Below are 20,000 nucleotides of genomic sequence, written 5' to 3'. Positions count from 1 at the left end.
ATATCGTCGATGGCCTGGCCTCTTCTCCACTAATCTCACAAAACAACCAATGGCCACAAGACACAATCACTGCAACTCCACTTCAACTCTGCCCAGAGACATTCTCGCTCGTTCGAACTGCCTCTCTCTCTCTTTCTCTCTCTCTCCCTCTCGAGTTCCTGCATTCAGCCGGGGGTTCCATCGCTATCAGTGGATGGCGATAAGGGGTTCAAAATTCTACGTACCCGTAGAACGCACCAAAATCATTCGTCAGAGAGGCCGAGGAGTTGTTGGCCGTGGCTGGCATGCTTTTTCTTCTTGTTCTGCCCTTCTTCCGTGTGTCTTTATAGAATGCTGGACTTCCGTTTAATGATAAGCAGAACATTGCAAACCCGTTTGTGCGTTTACTTGCCTCCCCTCGTATTGAGAGGAGCGACGCAGCGGCACCACCATAAACCGTTGATCTGATTGTCGGTTGTATGGATCGCGCATTCCGTTCGGTATGTGGTAAACGGGAACGAGGACAATTAAAAAATTCAGCAAAAATACGTTTGCGAGCGATAACTGGCGGCCATGGAATCCAGCATGTCTTCAGCCAACGCGACGCACATATTGTCGCTAATGATTTGGCAATTCCTTCCCTTTCAATCTGTTTCGAATTCGTGGCGCGTCGGTTCTGATTGACGCACGACCACCCCACGAACGTGACACCATATCTGCCATAGATGGGCGTCAGCAGTGCCGCCGAAAATGCATATCGAAATGCGCCGATTGGCCACATTGGGAAGGGGGCGTCATACCGTTAGCAGCGGAGCTTATCGCCGAGCGTTGCCACCGCTTATCGCAAAACACACAACGCGCATACACAACTAAAACAATATTAACGCTTTGCCGCAAGACAAGGCACATAAACACTCATAGCAGAACCGTAGCGAAATGCGAATTGATGGTCTAATGTGGTGTTGGCAGCAGATTGACCAATCTCACTAGGGATGGAATTTCACGCACGAATTCCCGGCCAGTAGCGACCAGAATGGAGGAATTTCGCATTGGCAGGGAGAGAATTCGGTCATCGATGTCACTGGCAGCACCAAATAATAATCGTTCGTTGAAATGATTCATGCTCTACACATGTGTGGGTGCGGTGGTGTTTGTGGTGTAACTCTGATAAGAGATATTGCCGGAGAGAACTGCCATCATCTAGCCCACGTTGAACGGTAATGACGATAATTATGGCCATTATGACGCGTTGGTAAGGTGGTTTGTGTTTTGGCCGGGTCGAGGTCGTGATACTCAGGAGGTCAGCCCTTTCAATCGGGGTTCAGAGTCAGAAATGGTTTTGCTCCGGTGTTCTAAACTTTTGAGAGACTTTTCAAGGACCCAGTTAGGACCCTACAATTAAGAACGGCAATCCCTGGTACTTCGAAGGCCATTGGCCACGACACAGAGAGACCGCCGGGCAAAAATCCCAATCTTACAGCATCCGAACGGTAGCAGGACCTTCGACCTTTAGCGTTTGGTGCAAAATTTATGGGAAATTTATCATAATTACCATTCCGTCCACTACGCTCTTCCCCTTAGGAACCTCGAATGTCCGATTTCCAATTCTGACAGCCAGCGTGCGTGCTCGGTGTGGGAGCAACCGAGCGAAAAAGTGGGGGCGGTCGGGCTAATGGGCGCATGACCCAAAAATCGTCGACAGGGGAGGGGTTCGGGGACTAACGAGGGACTGCTGCTGCTGCTGCTATGTGCATCTGGCATCATTTATGTTAAAAAGGCTTCAACTTTAACCCAACTTTTATTGCTTCGGGTGTTCGGCGCGATTTCATTAATCGATTACACCTTTCTTCCGGTAACCAGGATCCACCGCCACCACCTTCACTTGACCGAAGGTTCCATCGATTGTTCTCCCTTGGCGGGTGCGTTGTTATGATGGCAGCAGGGTTCGCACACTGGCCTATCCCGCGGTATTCGATAAATCATCCGATAAGTTAGAGAAACATTCTACGCAAAACGGGCTCCATAAATGGCGAAAGTTTGCAGTGAAAGCCATTTTGGTTTTTTTTCTCTTCTCCAGTCTTCCTTCCAGTAGCCAGAATGCCGTTGGCCAACCGGAACTGCGGTACGAAGTAAAAGTAATTAAAATTTGTAATCATATTAGCCCGCTGGCAGGCGCTGTTACTACCGGGCTCTATCTGTCTGTCTGTCTGACTGTCTGTCGGCCTGGCTGACAGTCCAGGCCCCGGAAAGTCCTGGCAATGTGTGAGAAGTCGACGAGACGGCGTGGCCAAGGCGCAAAATGAAATGCAAAATGTGGCCAACCAATGGTCCCATCGGATGTGTCGCATCGCCTTCACGGACGTTCGGTTGACTATTTTTCTCCCTCGGGCGTGTGCGCGCTGTGGCTGTCATCCGTGTCAGCGTTCATCTTCGCGAGTTTTCGCGTTTCCAGCGCCCGAAGCCACCACCAGTGGACCGGGGCAGGGTCCGAGAGCTGGCGACGGATGTCAGCGACAAATGACGAAGGTCAGAAAGCGTGGTGCGATCCCTTTTTTCGTCAGGACTTTTTTTTTACCGTGGGAGAAGGAAATCAGTAGTGAGTGAGCGCACAGCGTCGGTCAAAAGTATTGTTCTGGAACCGGGTTCAAGCGATATTTATCAAAAACGCACTAACAAGCAGGATATCCCCTGATAGAAGAGTAGAAAATACCATTTCTGACATGCAAATCGATCATCGTTTTATGTATATAAATTGGTACAATGTTGTTTTATAAAAAAATACTCTACTAATGGTACAAAATAGCAATTATTTTTACTGTTAGCTGAGCTCGAAAATCCATGACCAAGCTACAAAAACCGCTAGGTCCAACTCTTTCGCCCATCGCTGTACGGCACATCGCGTTCCCATAAACCACGGATGTGCTTTCGAGTTCTGTCGAACGAATTTGTCCTTTTTCTTGCACCGTTTTGTTTTTGCTTCTTGTTGTAGATGGAAATGTCCGTCACACTCCAGCACAACAAGGAAAAAAGAAAAGAAAAAAAGAAAACAGAATCGTGTTAACCTTTGTCAAATTGGAGATTGATATGCTTTCAAATAATTATCCTGATTTGCCACGCATTTAATCATGTCTCCCACAAAACACCCTGGCCTCCAAATGGACCATTCGCTGTCTGTCGCTTCCTGTCCTTTCGCAGCCTGTCGCTCTTCTACCGTAGGAGCAAAGGAAAAGAGATTTTTCAGCAGAAAAACACACAGAAAGGATGTTTCCGGTGAGTGAGCGAAAGCAAAAGAAAAACGAGACAACACCGAGAAAGGTTACGATTGGGAAATTAATACGCGCAGAGGGGGTTAGGGTGCCTCTTTTGGAAAGGAAGGATGTCACCACCGGAAAGGTAGGCCACCGCCGTCGGCGCCTCTCTGCTCGGGCGCTAATGCGAGAGATGCTCTTTGATGGTTCGTTGCTTCCATTTATTTTCTCCATATTTTTTCTACCGAGATGAACGGTGTTTCACCTTCAACCGTAGAACCTTCACCTGCCGGAAGAGGATGTTTTAGAGGGAAAGAAAGGAAGGAAGGTTACGCATTCGTGGCCTTAACAGCACGGTGTGTGTGCCGCATAATCTTATCAACGCGACATTGGCGAACGTGGAACGTGAAAAGAAGAAATGCTCAAATCAACGCGACACACATCCTTTTTCGGGCAGCACGAGCCTTTGGCACGCGATTTGTGCGACGCGACAACAAACACCGACTCGCCTCGACGGCTTCTTATCAGCAGAAGGAGGAGGAGAAAGAGGAGGAGGAGGAGCGCACAAATCGTGTGTGAATGAGGTGACTGATTTCGATAGCTTTCCGCCCTCGGTACCATTGCTTTCACCCTTACATCGCTGCTGATGCTCCTTCTGCTGCATGAATAAAGCAAATGGCAAGGATTGGCAAAGTCAAATCGAATCAAACGCACCGACAGTGAGCGTGCGAACGATAAGACGTCGCTGAGACGATACAGAGCACACACAACACACACATGTGCTCCTTTTTGTGGGGTATCAAAGCGAGGAGTGCGGAGATGCTAAAATAAAAGAACATCCCTTGGAGCCCTCGCTCGTATGCGATCCGTACGGTGTCGGAGTGACAATCAGCATTTCCGCGTCAATGGACTCCAAAGGGGAGGTGGCGTGGAATCCCCCTTTCCCCCACATGGTATAGGAATATTGGCCGGAGAGAGAGAGAGAGAGCGGGCGCTCGTTGCATTAAAGTGAAACAAGGAGCTAAAGGCGAAGTAAAGCCTCGGCCGCACGTTAAGCCAAACGTTTCCAGCAACGGGCCATCCCTTGACATCCGTCCCCTCGTCGGTACGGTGGATGGCGATGCTGGCCCGAGGGAAAGACAAAAGAAAGCCTCCGCTTGTAAGCCCCTAAACGAAAGGGAACGCGGGGCAAATTTATTCCAAACAATAAAGAGAATCCCCCTCGACACTCACGACTTCCGGGATTCCCGGATTTTCTGCTCCCATTCCGCCAAGGAGACGAGACAGGAGATGCGCAGCATTCCTTCGCACCATTGGGCACCATCACATTCGTGCGTCATTATGCAAAGCACGAGGAACAGAGGAATTGGCGCAGCAGAAGGCACGCCGGAATGGATGATATCCGCCACCGGGTATCATCAAACGTCACAGGAAGGAACGGGTTGTAATGTGGATTCGTTGGACGCTGGCATGGCGTTCCAGCTATCCATCTATCCGTCCATCCATTCGCGTCCTCTCTTCGTTGTCGTCCGCGATCCACAGTGAAAGCTGAGAAAATTTTCATTAAATTCTTGCCCCCTGCGCTGGTCCAATGTGGTTGGTTTTCGTGCTCGTTTCGCCACAAAAACGGTGTGGCCATTCGTTGTGCTGACTAAGGAACCACACCTAACGGATGCGAAACGGTGGAAAATGGAAGAGAAAAATGTATTTTCCACCAACAACCACACAGAGAGAAGAGGAAAAGTTTGAATCAAAAGAAACGAAAGTCGATCAGGATAGATCGTACTGTTCGCAACATACCCATGGATCCGGTCCGTACCCATGGCTAGTTGGTCCATTCACGCTGTACTTATCGAGCGACACCGTGGACCACAACACGGGACCACCACGATGCCAGGACATTGCATTAACTTTTGCATAAAATATGATCAAACTAAGATTAGAAAGGGAAGAGAGACATTGGAAGGAAGAGAGCGAGCAGGATTCGTTCGTTGGCCGGCTGGCTGGCCGTTCCGGTGGAAAATATAATTTTCCAAAACTTTATCTTCATAATTTGATATTGGCCATCGGGCCACCGCGAGAAGGCGGGAAGACGACGGAGTAGAAGTGTCTCGCAGCCGCAGCTTTTGGAGCCAACTACCACCATCACCGCCACCAGTGTCCATCCGAGCTGCTGGGGTCCGATGCTCTGCAAGCACGCCCGCGTTTTCCACCGGCAAATTTGTGCTGGTTTCGGATTTCATTTCTTGCTTGTTTGCTTGCTTGCTGATCAAAACACGCATTTCCGCTGCTGGTGTCCTGGGCACTGGCATTGGAAGATTGGAACAGATTGTGCAAAATGGGCTGTCCGCGTTGTTTTCTTTTTTTTGTTTCCATTTTTTCCGCTTCTCTCCTCCTGAAAACCCCGGAAAATAACGGGGAAAAACTCGCTCGCACGCTCTCTCTCTCTTTTCTGTCACTAGGTGTCGCACCCACAAATGGAAAACAACTTTTGCTTCCGATTTTTCCTCTCTCTCTCTGAATGTGTGGGTTTGTGTGCCACCATTCCACTGCTGCTGCTGCTGCTAGTGGTGGTCTTGTGGCGATGAAACTTTACGATAAAACCTCGACCTCGGTTGTGGCATTAAAAACGGATAGCTAATTTAGGGATTCCGCATAAATCTGTGTCCGCTTTTTGGGGGCGAACTAGAGGTTACTAGTGGTAGCCCTTTCCTTGCGTTCCGGGCGAAGAGTCTCCGTTTGTCCGATGCAGAGAAGCTGCTAGGACAACTGACTGCGCTGCTGACGCCGCAGATTTTATCAGTAATTATCGGGCTCGGACACATACACACAGAAAAGGTCATGATGACGGAAAGAAAGCTGAACCCTGCCCCTCTTCCTTCCTGTTACTGAGAAAGGTCCGTCGAAACCATCATCCCCTTCGCTTTTACACTACATTAAATTTCAATTGTTAATGTCTGGCTAGCTGGCTGGTCGGGTGGTTGACCAGTGGTTTAGGGACTAGGGACTGGAGGGGGAGGGGGATGGTCTACTGCACCATTTACCTCTCGGTCGGTTGCAAAGCAGCGCTGCCTTTGCTTTGCGGTCACCACCGTCACCGGGGGGGCACCGATGGTAGGATGAGGGGTTTCAAAGATTACCTGCGGGGAGAGAGAGAGAGAGAGAGAGAGGAAGAAAAAGAAACGAAGAAGCGTCCATGATTAGCATTGAGAGGTGTGGGATGTGGGAGTCACGCGGTGGGAGGTTTTTAATGAAAATTCAAAAGAGAAAACTTTTTCTCCTGGAAAGAAAACTCAGAACCAGGATCGTTCTTCAAGCGGTCACCAGCCAAAAAGCAAAGAAAACGATGTCAATTCGTTGCACATAAAACCCAGGAACGAAATGTCGGAATTCATCTCGCTCGAGTTAAAGTTCCGACGTTGCTCAGCCAGTGACACTAGGATCACCAAACCAAGAGTGTTATATGATGCTGCCATCGAGATAAGAGCCACCACCAGCATCATCATGTGGCACCATCCCACACATGGCCATTTGACATTGTAAGGGATTTGTAACGAAATTGTTTTCCCCTTCCTTTACCGAACACGAAACACTTCTTCCACTCGCTCCGGTCCTGGGTATCGATCGATCGATCTGAACCAATGGTACGGGCTAAAGAGTGACGCGATATAACGGTATGGTGGTGCGATGCAGCATATGGTACCATCTACCATCAGTAATCGAGGAGCGCAGGAAGCACCACCGTGACGTACACGGTGATGACATCCGTTGCCGCGCTCGCAGCAGCTGGATTGAGTGGCTAATGGCGTTACAAGCATGCCACTTGATTGCAAAGTATCATCTCGATGCCAGCAGCATCCTATCCGCCGGCCATAAATGGCGTCTTCCCCGGGTGCCCGGTTTAATCCTCGGAACGCATTAGAGCCAAGAGATAGTAGTTAGTTGTGGAAAGTATCGCTTTAGAGCTATGGCGCATGATGAAGTTTTGGAAAGGCCACGGTGGCATAGCCCATCCCGTAAGCCCACCTGTTGATGTGTTGAGCCGGTACGCGAGGGCGCGATAGCAATCTGCGATCGATTTGTGGCCGTGATTTGTCGTGATAAGGCAATAAGGTTAGATATGGAACCTCTACACCGCAAGCGAGATAATTTACGATGCCCGTGGTAGCGTCTTAAGTAAATACGAGAGTTGACGCAAGCAACGCCAGAAGACGGAGGGACGTGGACGCTGAGTTTGATTTGACATCGGCCATCAACATCGGCATCGAGTGCGAGCGCTTTAAGGCGTACATACCACCCTCTTCTTCCCCCCTTTTGGGTGCCCATTTGATTGATTACGGCCACACCATCAATCATACGGTCATCAGGCGTACGCACCACGCCCGAAGGTGTCTTCTGCGAGCGCGGTTCCCATTAGAACGGTTCGTTGCCGTGGCCGTTGAGATACAATTCTCACCCGGTAGCCGGCATGCCGCCTCGGCCTTAGCCGATTTCGTGTTAAATCTTAACCATCGTTGTGTTGGTAGGTGGTGAATGTCTCGTTTGATACCGAACGCGTGACAGACAGGAATGTTAGGTGGTGTCATTAATCGAATCGGAATAGAATAATCGTTGTCAGCGTCAGGACAATGTAGTGTACTCTAGACAACATAATATAATTAGAGACGTATTTTATAGCCCATTCAATCTTTTTGATCATGTTTGGTGGAAGCATTAATTCACATAAAAAATTGATACATTAGTACACCGTTCATCCCTCAAAATTCGCTAGAAATTCATAAATACCATTAAGATTCTATGTGCCAAATATATAATACTCTGCCTCTAACATTCCAACGTATCAGTTAAGTGGAATTCCTCGCCAGTACTTGTCATGTTTTACCTTAATCCTGTTGAATATTCTCATTTGCAATTCTCAATGTTCAATATTAATGAATTCCCGGAAAAGCAAAGGTCCATTTCCACGTCCACGCGTTGTGTTTACACATTTGCCTCACGGAATCAGGACGGAAGTTTAAGCTACCTTCCACGCTCGCCTGGCACTAATCTGCTGCCCTGGAGAGAGTGTTGTGGCCATCCCATCCAGATCGAATGCTTCACCGGAGACCACGGAACGATGCTGGCATTCCTACGCTAGCAGGAAAAGGACATTCTCCTCGGACATTCGTCCCTTCTTGGAAGGTCGAAAGCTGATTGGATTGGATGCTGGTTTACGTACCATTCCCCCGTCTAGCGGTTCTTCCAGCTGGGAATCCAGCAAGCCACAACATTCCAGGTGGACATTGTTGTGAATGCAAATTGATAATCCAATCCAATCGATCCCGCACTCCAGCGCACTATTTGCATATTTCTTGTGGCCTGACCATCGAGAACGCAGTTCCGGAACCACAAACGATTAAGGCCTCTCATAAAGCTCCCCGCCCCGGGAGGGCTGGTGCTCATTGCTAGGGTCGTCGATTAGTGTCAGCTCCCATCAGGCCAGTTGATTCGATAACTCATCTAGACGAGATACCGCCCTCGAGATCCAAGTCCTTATCGCAATCGGGGCTTGGACCGCTTCGCCGACAAACGACCGAACCGAACGAATTCCTCATTGCTTCCCGGGGCCTAGAGGATTCCGGTTAACCATTGATCACGTTTTCATCCCGCTCCCCCTCGACTTTCCCTCCTTTTTTATGCTTAATTGTCCTCCCATTGGCACCACGGGGCCCATCACCCATCACAAGGGATCCAACAAGGGCAACAAAAGGGATGAATAATTTTCGCACCTCGACGCAATCGACCAGAACCAAGCCGCGAGAGAGAGGCAAACTCCGCCACCAAGGCCGCCATAACGCAACGGGAACGAACGAGATAACGATCGACAACGGAATGTGACCGCCGCTGGCTGGTAGCTCGGGGGAAGCGCCTCATCGCCTCGCGCGGAAGGAAAATGTGGTTTTTCCATCATTCACTCCCGATGAAGGTGGTCGGCTGGTGGGTTTCTCTATCATATCTTGTCCGTAGGACCATGGGCGCCTCTCACTTTATCTCTCTCTCTCTCTCTCTCGCTGTGGCATAAACAGTAAATTTAATGGCAAAGATTAATGATGCTGCGTGGTTGTGGTGGTTGGTTGCTTGCTGTGGTTTGATGCCCCCCTTTTTCTAACCTCGTGCGAAACCTCGCACCACCGCTTCTTACTGGAGCGCGCGCGCACCAAAGCAGCAGCAAAAGGTGAAATTAGGTCTGGCCTGATATGGAAAAGAATGGAGCAGAAGGCGCGCGATAGCATCCTAACCGTGCGGGTAACTTGATGGAGTTAATGATTTTTCCACAACAAAATGCTGTTGCACGGGAATCGTCTATTGGTTGGCCATCCCGAACCCGTTGGTTCATTTGCTACGACGAGACTGAAGTGAATGCGTCTAGCCCGTCGAAAGGAGTTTCCCCAGGAGGCTATAATGACGGCCCACATGCTGAAGATGTTTTATGGAAAATCATAATCCTAAGGATGTGAAATGTGAGCTCACATGTCTGCCGCGAACGAGAGAGAGAGAGAAAGAGAGACGTTTAGAGCTTGATGAATAACCAGAAGGAGCTCATCATCATTATCATCGTCATGATGCACGGCACAACCAATCCGAGGATTAATCATCTCCAACAAATCCAAAGATGGATTGCGACGTGCCAGAGTGCGCTCCGTTGACCTGTTCCGGTTGCGCAAAAGGTGGATTATTGGCCACCGTGAAGACGAGCGTGTGGACCAGTAATTATTGCTTTCTCGATCTTCTCAAGGTCTATCTGGAGGTTCGTAGATGACCCTAAGGTCACAAACAGTAGATCCAGCATTTCAGACTCCTTATCAAGGCATTCACAGATACAAACTTTATGCAGCGCACCAATCGATAGTCACCTTAACATTAGTTACGCCCTAAGGACCACCTTACTCCCTAATGGAACCCAATTCCCCTTTCCCAGAAGGATATCATGGAATCCCTTGGCGTGGTCGCGTGGTTTCGAATTGAATTGAATAGCGGCAGGTGCGCCAGGGTGTCCTGGTGCATTCCGGTGCAAGTACGTGGCCTTTACCGCACCACGGGATTGCATGCACATATCTTTCGCGCAATTCCGCTCCAGCATATCAGACGCTTCGCTCTCATTCCCGTGGCTCATTCGCCTTTCAATGCCGGCCATCGACGCCACCACGGCACGCACGCCGCCCTTCAGGGAGGACTGTTTCCCTTCATGCTGATTATATTCCATCCACGTGGTCCACGCGCAGCACCGGAGTGCAGCAGCAGCACCAGTGCCCAAAAGGGAGACCGACTTTAATCGAGTTTCTCGTTCGACGAGCGTCACGTCTTCGTCTTTCGTCGCCGTCTGCTGCTGTTGCTGCTTTGTGATAAAGAATGTGATATGAACCGAGGGAGAGAGGGAGAGAGAGAGAGAGAGAGAGAGAGCCTTCACATCAGTCACTCCCTGGTGTATCCCGCTTACGCCGCCGTCCCGCTTTTGCACAAACCTTATCATCCCCGTCTGGTGTGGCCTGCGGGCCAGAAAAGGCTCGGGAAAAAGTTTTAGATAATTGAGTTTGACAACATACAAGCCCAGTGTCCCTGTGTCCTGGCTCCTGGTGTGTGTCGTTTGGGCCGCGCCCCATTGAAAACCCTTTTCCCTGTTTGTTGCCCATTTTCCAGAAAGCCCAAAAACCACTCGCGGTCGCGTCATTCCGGGAAGGTTCGTCGTAAGCATATCAAACTCCTGTGCTGCTACCGCGGAAGGAAATGGGCCTTTTTCGATGGAGAAGAGCGGTAGGAAAGAGAAATGAAAAGTTTTCGCCCCGAAATACCATGCGGTTTGCATTTAATTAAGCGGGAACTAACTGGCGGGCCTTCTGCGGCCATGGCCATGGCTTCTTGTTTGAAAATCCAATACGAGCCACTCGATGGGGCGCTTATTCGCGCACCATATGGCAGCAGCCGGAGCAATAACTCTCATATCAATCAGTGGATATATACACCACAACACACTCGTGCCACTCCCTGGGAGGACTCCTGTGTGTGATTGGATTGCCATAAGGAATGTCACAGAATGAACAGCCGGCCACGCTCTTTCGCTTCATTAACTCTACGCCACATCGCACGCGAGTAAAGGTTGTGCGTCACAGGCACACATACAGGAAATGTGACAGAATTTGAAACTTACTTCCGGGACCGATAACAACACAACCGGCACTGGTTCCGGCCAGGTATGGGCTCTCTGTGTGGTTGATAATCCTATCCACGGTGGTACCGTGGCACAGCGGAGCACAAGCACAACAATATGGCACACAATATGGAACGGAAAAGCATTCCTTCACTCCGCCAAACACACAAGCGCACACACAGAGAGAGGTACGATTAGACACTATCACCCAATTTTAACGAATGACACATTACTCCGTATGGTGGTGACCAGATGGTGAGCCTAACTGTTGCCCAAAAACAAACACCACCGGGAGGGGTGTTGACACTGGGCGTACACTTGTTGTAAGTAAAATGGATCGAAAGTTTAGGACCAAGGTGTGTGACCTTCGGTAGCGCCAACAACTCTTCTAGACGAACGAACGCGTCGTCGTCGTCGTCGTCGTCGTCTGCACCACACCGACGATCGTTAGTGAATCACGGGAAGCAATACTCGGAACCGTTGTCTGACGCACAACCAGGCAAGACGACCGCGCGCCGCGCTCTTATCAGTGGCCGAGACGAAGGGACCAAGAGACGGCGACGACGACGACGACGACGAGGATGATGATAACCCAATCGCACACTCACCGCGCACCAACCAACCAACCAGCAAGTCACACCAACACGCACACACACCGGGACGCATGCACTCCGGGACCATATGTTATCGGAATTTGTCACGGCCGTTGAGTGGGACGGATCGGCGGATGGTTCTCCTCCTCCGGTTCGACCACTCGATGATGATGATGATGATGATGATGATCAAGATGATCGCGAGATCGTGTAAACGAGATGATGGCACTACGGGCGGCAGCTAACCGGTAGAACAACCGGAACAGCCGGATTTTGGTCCCTTTCGGGGCAAGGAGCAGTGCGAGAGTGGTCGCGACGCGTTCGTAAGGACCTTGTGGGTGACAGAGAGAGAGAGAGACACGCGCGCGAGATGCCGGCAGGACGACGACGACGACGACGACGTGAGAAATGCGTGCGTGCGTGAAGCGCAGGAGGCGGTGGTGGTGGTTATGGTGATGCCTCAAAGTGGTGTGTTTGGTGATGCTGTATGGGTGGGTCTCATGCTGGTTGTCAGCTCAAGAGAGAGCGAACGATGCTCATGCGCGGTCACAGTGCGAGCATAAAAAGAGAGAGATAGGGAGAGAGAGAGAGAGGGAGAGGAAGAGAAAGAGCGAGCGAGAGAGAGAGAGAGAGAGAGAGAGAGAGCGTGACGAATGATAGGACACACGGACACGGTTACGGATACACAGACGACGCAGCCATCCAACAGTACGTGACAGAATGAATGAACTCGGAGCATCCTGCCTTCCTCTTCTCTCTTTCTCTCTCTCTCTCTTTCCCTGTCTCTCTCTCTCTCTGTCTCTCTCATACTCAAATCACATTCCTGGCCTGCTGAGGGAGATTGCGTGGAATGTGCGGAAGCTGCTAATGCTGCTGCTGGTGCTACTTCTGTGACGTACGTGGCCACGGTAATCGCAGCTGATCATTCCCCGATTGCTTATCCAGATGGCCACGGGCAGAGTGGCCACCACCGGAAAGTGTATATGCTCTCGTCGATCCATGTTTTACGTCGCGCGCATGTTTGGAACGAATCGTGGTGTGCCACGACGTTCCATCGGCGTCGGCATCTGGTAACGCAATTAACGCCAACAACACAGACCACATTGGCAGTGCGTGCGTCAGAGAGAGAGAGAGAGAGAGAGAGAGAGAGAGAGAGAGAGAGAGAGAGAGAGAGAGAGAGCGAAAGATGCAAAACAAATAGAAAGCCATTGAGCGGCGGGAACTGGTTGGATGGAATCGTGGTGGCTGGAATGCCGGTTGCATCACCACCACCACCATTACACCCACCTCCTCTTATCACTGTTAAGCGCATTCCCAGAGCTGCAGAGCATACATTGTAGCATAAGTTGCCGATCAGACGATGCCATGCCAGGTCGGATTGCCGCAATTCAACGTCGGCACGTACCGCGCGATGTTCTCCATTGATGCGAATAACAATGGCTCGTCCGCTGGTGGTGCAGTGCCTGATATTCCCTCTCTCTCTCTTTCTGGTACTGGGCGTGAAAATACTTTTAATATCTCAATCGACACATATAGGCCGACCGGAAGGGAGAGATTTGTTCTGCTGCAGCAGCAGCAGCAGCACTCGAAAGACGAAGAGTAGAATAAACAAGGGCAATCGTGTCGTCGGAAGCGGACTCCTCAGAATTGGTGACAATAATGGGATTAGAAGAGACCCCTACACTCGCTGACGTGGCACCGAAAACGGGACTTCCGGAACCAGGCCTGCCCTTTATGTAGAACGAATGAGCCGCAGAGCCCTTGCGCACCGCATCGTGACTCACAAGAGCGATCCGCGTATTAAGCGGTGCGGAGCACGTGACGCAAAAGTAGGCCGCTTGCTGCTCACGGTTGCTTACTACGTTTGCTCGAAATAATGATGAATGCCAATGCAAATGTGCGGTCCTGGTCCTGGGCTTCACAAACTAATACTCTGACGGGATCTTGATTAGCGGAGAAAAGGCTACTGGAAGAAATGGCCTCCGTGGATTTTAAAGCGGGGTGAAGTTTACACAAGGGACATTTACATGACGTCACCGTCATGGGACCATCACACAATTCAAGTTCAGAAGGTCTCGCATAGCGTACGCTCCAGCAAGAGCATGCCCTAACAATGATACCATGTGTATGTGGGTGTGTGTCAGTGTGTGGTGTTTCCGGTTCGGTGGTCAAAATGTAAAGGCCACCCTCCGTACCGCCACCTTCGAGTCCTTCATTTGCAGGCACGGTCAAATCTGGGTGCGGCCCAACCGATCCTTCTCTTCCTTATCTCCTCCTCCGCTTGCGGAGATAGGCGGCACCAGCACCACAGGAAGGCTGTATGTGTCGCTTGCTGGTGAGCATCCCTGGATCTGCGCTTAATTACTGTTATCTTCCCAGCGAGATCTCCGGGAAGCTCCTGCGCTACTCCGGCGATAAGAGAGAGAGAGAGAGATAGAGAGAGAGACAGGGACAGCCACAAATGATGATGACGACGAGGACGACAACGGTCTTCATCATCATCATCATGACCATCATGAGCATCATCATTTAGGCTCGTGTGTCTCTGAGGTTTTGCTGCCGATTGTCCTTTTCCTCTTCTCTGGAAGGCCACAACGGACGACGACGACGACGACGACCACAGAGCATGATATCCAGACAATGCGACAACAGCGAGTTGAGGTCCCGGTGCCAGAGCACCAGTGGAGAGGTTTGGTGGCGCAACCCTGGTTCGTCGAAATGTCGCCCCGAGTGGGAATGTCTACAGCAACCACACTCGCTCTCTCTCTCTCTCTCTCTCTCTCTTCCCCCAGCTACCCACAGTCTCCACCACTGAGGACGATGATTCGTCTGATTTTGGCAGCATTTTCGTGCGCCAGCATCTTCCTCCACTTCCTCCCCGTCCTTTCGTGTTGTGTGTGCGGTTTACGTGCGGACCCGGGGACGCCTGGGCTGCTGGCTGAATGCAAGCACACAAAAGAAGGCCCACGAAGGCCCTCGGGACAGCCGAAAATACTCCCGGTACGACAGGATCTCGGTTCTTGGCGAGCGCCAAAGTTTCCGGGGTTTCCGGTTGAAATCCTTCAAAAGACTGCGGTTTTGCGGGCAGTCTCTGGAACTCCTGGACCTGGGAGTGGTGCGGAGCCCAACCGATTCCAGTAGCAATCTTCTTGCCTTCTTCTTACAGACGCCTTAGATGTCCCAGCGAAATGAAGAGCAGATGCATAACCCCCGAGTAGGGGGGGGGGGGGGGGACTATGCGGAATGTTCCTTTTTCCACGTTTTCCTCAGGTCCACCAGCAGAGATAGAAGATGGTTCTTGGAAAGTACGGCTCAGTGCCACACGTTCCGGCGAGAAAAAGGTCGATCCCGCACCCGGCACGCGGTGATTCCGTGGATTGCAAATGTCAAATGGCTCTCGCTTTTTGCTCCACCGTCCATTAGGGGCGATCTGTGAGATAAGCTCGAGCTTTTGGTGTGCCGGGGGGGGCCCAGGGAATTCTCGGAAAAATCTTGCCTCATTTTACCATCGCTCTCCTTCCACGGGAAAAGGTTACTTTGCGGATCTCTGCGGTGAAACCACACGCGACGCACACGCCGCTGCTGAAATATGTTCTCGAATCCTCTGAAACATTGATTCGATTGCCGGAGTACTTCTTCTTGTGGGTCCGAATACTCCACAGGCCACAGTGATCTCTAGGCAGTGTCGGTCCCTCTACAGCAATGCCATTAAGACGACGCGCAGAGCTACTACATTCCGCACACCGAAAAGTGAGTAAGAGCACTAGCATCATCTCCACCCATGATTGAACCGGAAATTCGATTCGAAACTTCCGAGAAGAAGACGATGTCGTTGCCATCGTCGTCGATGACGAGTGACGACGACGGCACAGGCGACGCAATAACCTCACATCGAGTGATATCGTCGCAAGTCTGAGAAGGAGTTCCCAGTGAGCATTCCAGAGCAGCAGCAGCATCTGCAAACGACTTAGACCCGGAAGCAGGGCCCACGAGACGAACTTCCAATGTTTGCCAATCGAAACCACCAGCTTCCGGCGATGGCTGGAATCGAAAAGCCATCAGACGATCCAATCGATGGATGCATCACGGAGAGGAGGGCTCAGGGCGGACATTCACAGGATGCAAACATTAGCCAACGGGAACGAAAGCGCACTTGCGGTGGCGCCGACTATTGGTACTATGTTCCAGGAAGTGCAGCGCTTCGAGCGGTTCTCTCTCTCTCTCTCTCTCTGTTCCCCGTCACGCATGTCAAACACCGTGGCCTTCAGTTACATTTCCGGTGGTGGTCGATGAGTTGAGACGACTACTGCCACTTCGTTTTAGAAGCACAGAAGAAGCGAAAGCACTCCAGAAATCACTTAGCGCCCAAGCGCTACAGCATACTCCCCCGGCAGAGTGCAGTAGCTAGATCTCATCGATGTTCGATAATCGCCTTCAGACATCCCACACCACAACTCACCATCCACAGCTAACAGCTTTACGCTAGTGATGGATGATGGTTGGGAGGGGTAATTCCCGGAAAAGAATCTAACCAGAACACGCTACCACCAGTCTGTGCGAAAATACAGGCGAACCGATTCGGTTATCTGATTGGATGAAGTCAACAATGAAGTGTAAAGCATCGCGAGTCGGGGGAATTGTCACACAGAGCAGCGGAATTAATGTGCCGCTTTTTTTTTTCGAAGGCTCCCCAATTTAACGTGGCATGCCGTGACGTCAGGTCGTCTCTTTGCTATGACATTTCGATTTCAGATAAAAAGAGAGAGAGAGAGAGAGAGTGCAAACATTCCTATAGCAACGAAGTCAAGAAGGAATTTCTCTTCATTCGTCAGCATAGTTACCATAGAAACAACCGGCACCAGCAGGACACGTCTGGAGAGCAGAAGATGCCGGATTCTTCGGGAACTATACATTCCCTTCATCTTTCCTGCACCCAAGGACCAAGAACGCACACGCTCGCCGGGGCTCTTTGGTGTCCGATCAGACCGAAAGCACTTTAACGTGCAGCATCATGTTGGCGACTTACACCACACAGTAGTCGCCAATGTATTTAGCATTTAAATCACGTTTCGGGAGCGAGCGTGCAAGTATTTTCCCCGTTGCGGCATTCCGCTGGTCGTGTGTGTCTTATCGCGTATCCTCTTTCGGGGTCCGTGGCGCCCGATATAGTCACAGGCATCACCACCACCACCACCACATTCTTAACTCCCACCGGTCGCATATAACATAACCTTTCACCTCTTTTGCACCACGTTGCTGCTGATGCTGGCTGGTGTGCTGGCGGACTGAAGGATTCGTTCCGAAATGCCTGTCAACTGGGCACTGGGGAGCACTGCTGGGCAGCATCCTTACGCGAGCTTCTTACATGCCGGTGAACGAAGTAAATTATGAAGCCGTTCTGCGCTCCTCCTCATGCCAAGGACCATTTTCCGTGGCATTTTCTAATACCGGCGTGGTGGGCACGCAGGTGAACTCGCTCCAGTCCCACTCGCACTCGGGGTTCTCGGTCACATTAAGCGGAGGTGGAGCCCAGGCCCCAGATGATAAGAGAATGTTCGCTTTGATCTAGCACAGGTAGGTCCCCACCACGCTCCTCCAACAAGGGACATTCCGCTGTTTCCGGCACGTGCGGACCCGCTGGGCGGATGAGAACATTAGCATACGTCGCATACGTCGTCCCACAAGAGTTTCTTGACTTATAATCGGCAAAATGAATTATTTACCAAGCGTCCACCAAGCCAAGGGGGCACACCGTTTCTGAGGGGAAGCGTTTCGCGTGGTTTTTCGCGGCGACAAGGCAACAACAAGATGGCGTTTGGCCACGGTGTGACCGTGTCAGAGAAATCGGAGATAGATCGAGACCATCGAGAATTACGGAAGTGCGCATTATGGCGCATACTTTCAACAACAAATCACGGAATTACATCACGGTATGTTGTATGTTGCGGTCACTTCTATGATTTCGGACAACGGAAACCGGTACGCTAAGTAAGATTCCGAAGCCACACGGAATGGCAACGGCCAAGCGAGGGCTCCATCGATACGGAAAATATTCATCCCTTTTTCTGCAGCTTTTCTCCCCGACGCCCCACGGTGGCCCTGCCTTCGTCCTCACTGGATGTTCTCGAGGTCACCGCCAGCAGCAGCAGCAGCTTCTTTCCACTCGACCGGAAATGTTTCGAGCATTCAATAAAATTCGAATTTCGTTCACTCGTGCCGGACGGACCCGTCCGCGTCGTCGGGTGCTCCAGCCCAGACCGGCACCAAATCGAACCGAAACGAGGGACGAGGTACACGGGAGGCGAGGGGTATCCACCATTTGCCTTGCAGAAAGCCGCAAGCTTTGCATAATTTTATGAGAGACTCCATGCGGTAACCCGTAACACGGCTACAACACTGCGGGCACTGCGGGGTGGTAAAAAATGTGTTTTTCGGAAACCGTGCACCCCCCGGGGAGAGGGGCAGAGGGTACGGGGGGAACGGAAGAAAGGGGTGGCAAGGGGATGGAGTTGAAAGAATTGTTCACATGATCGCGTCCGTCCAGGGGCGCTGACCTTCTCGCTCGCTCGCTCGCTCGGTGCCCTGGCTACGACGTACGTGGGATTTAAGCATTTATGTGAATAATCCAGAGAGTGCAAGAAGGAGAGAGGTAGCGGCGGGGGTTTGCGTGGAGGAGTTCTTGGCCTTTTTATTTTGGCTACAGCACCATGTTCCTAAAGAGGGTGGCGGATCAGCTTAGTATTTGGTGGAAGTACTCTCGTCTACAATTATCGTTTTTCTTTTAAAACGATTTACCAAACAAAGCTTATCCATCGGAATTAGTTCAATTGCCACTTAGTTTAGCGGATTATGGTTCCACATAGCCAAACTATTAAATAGGGGCTGCCGGCATAGCTTTGGCGTAATGCAAAGCATTTATTTTATGTTGTTAAACTATTCTGAAACCTTTAAAATTATCTTATTCAAAATGCTTCTAATGAAGAATCATTTTAGAACTGAGGAATAGCAGGAAGAAAGTATTGAAGAAGAAATATTAACAAACGACAGGCATGCCGGCAATTCTGCGAAAGCATCGCTGCACAAATATAATTTGCGGTAACCATCGTGTCTCTGTCCTGGTTCATCTGAGACAAAACAAACATAATGCTCCTCCGGCTGGTAACGAGTTTACTCAGATGACAATGCAATGTTTTTCTTACATTTAATTTACTCATTTTTTTGGAAGAGGAAAACGTGATTTTTGCCAAGATTTTACATAAGCACTTTCCTTCATTTTTATGCTTAAACATAACAACCTTCGAACTGGAACGGGTGATCCCTTATTGTTGTGATGGAGACGCAAATGGCAAATAATATTTGAAAAAAAAAAATCCCTACTTTCATAATGGCTACAAACAGAAATGCAACAAAGCTCTGTATATGCGCAAAATGGTTCCATTCTCTGTCACGAATCTCTCCCTTTTTTATCAAAAGACATCTCCATCAATAATGATTTGCAAAATAAGAATCTCAAACACCTTTGGCACGAAAAAAAAAAACGCAACAGCCCCTCTGAAGTCACCGGAACGGAGGGAGCAACGCAATCGGCACGTGCAACGAGAGGCGTTTGTGACATTCGAGCCACCATCACCGCCAAAATCTGTCCATTTAAAAGCAAAATTTTCCATTCACCCTAATGACGGGGGTCGTTACGGTGGATGAAGCGATGAAACCTCCACCTCCATCGACTAACCGCAACAACACACCCACAACAACAACACATCAGACGATCGTTAAATCGAACACAACAGGCTTCGTGAGCAATAAAAATCGGGTTTCAGTGTTGTGGGCCGGCGGGAAACTGGTGAGACTTGTAACGGGCGCACCGTTAAATCGTTTACACAGTTCCGGGAAGACAAGGCGGTAAGGTCGTGTGGGCATCACGTCGTCGTACCTGCAGGTGCGCGTAGGAACGAGAGACGATTTTCTGTGGCATAGCTTCTCCTTTATATTGCT

The 20,000-nt window shown here is 50.4% G+C and overlaps 1 protein-coding gene across 20 annotated transcripts in view; it reads right to left on the bottom strand.

Moving 5' to 3' along the window:
- Positions 1–20,000, bottom strand: part of LOC126579088 (protein alan shepard) — a 156,271-nt gene that overhangs the window by 24,759 nt on the left and 111,512 nt on the right. For 18 of the 20 annotated variants that reach the window (XM_050242363.1, XM_050242366.1, XM_050242371.1 and 15 more), the window contains one exon: positions 6,272–6,367. The exons of the other annotated variants lie outside the window; for them this stretch is intronic. In XM_050242363.1, the coding sequence (XP_050098320.1) occupies positions 6,272–6,367 (96 nt within the window). The remainder of the gene's footprint in view (positions 1–6,271; positions 6,368–20,000) is intronic. 20 annotated transcript variants of the gene reach the window in all.

The sequence above is a fragment of the Anopheles aquasalis genome, chromosome 3 (genome assembly GCF_943734665.1).
Source record: "Anopheles aquasalis chromosome 3, idAnoAquaMG_Q_19, whole genome shotgun sequence".
NCBI lineage: Eukaryota > Metazoa > Arthropoda > Insecta > Diptera > Culicidae > Anopheles > Anopheles aquasalis.
The sequence above is the reverse complement of the archived record's forward strand: the minus strand, read 5'-3'. Positions and strand labels throughout refer to the sequence as shown.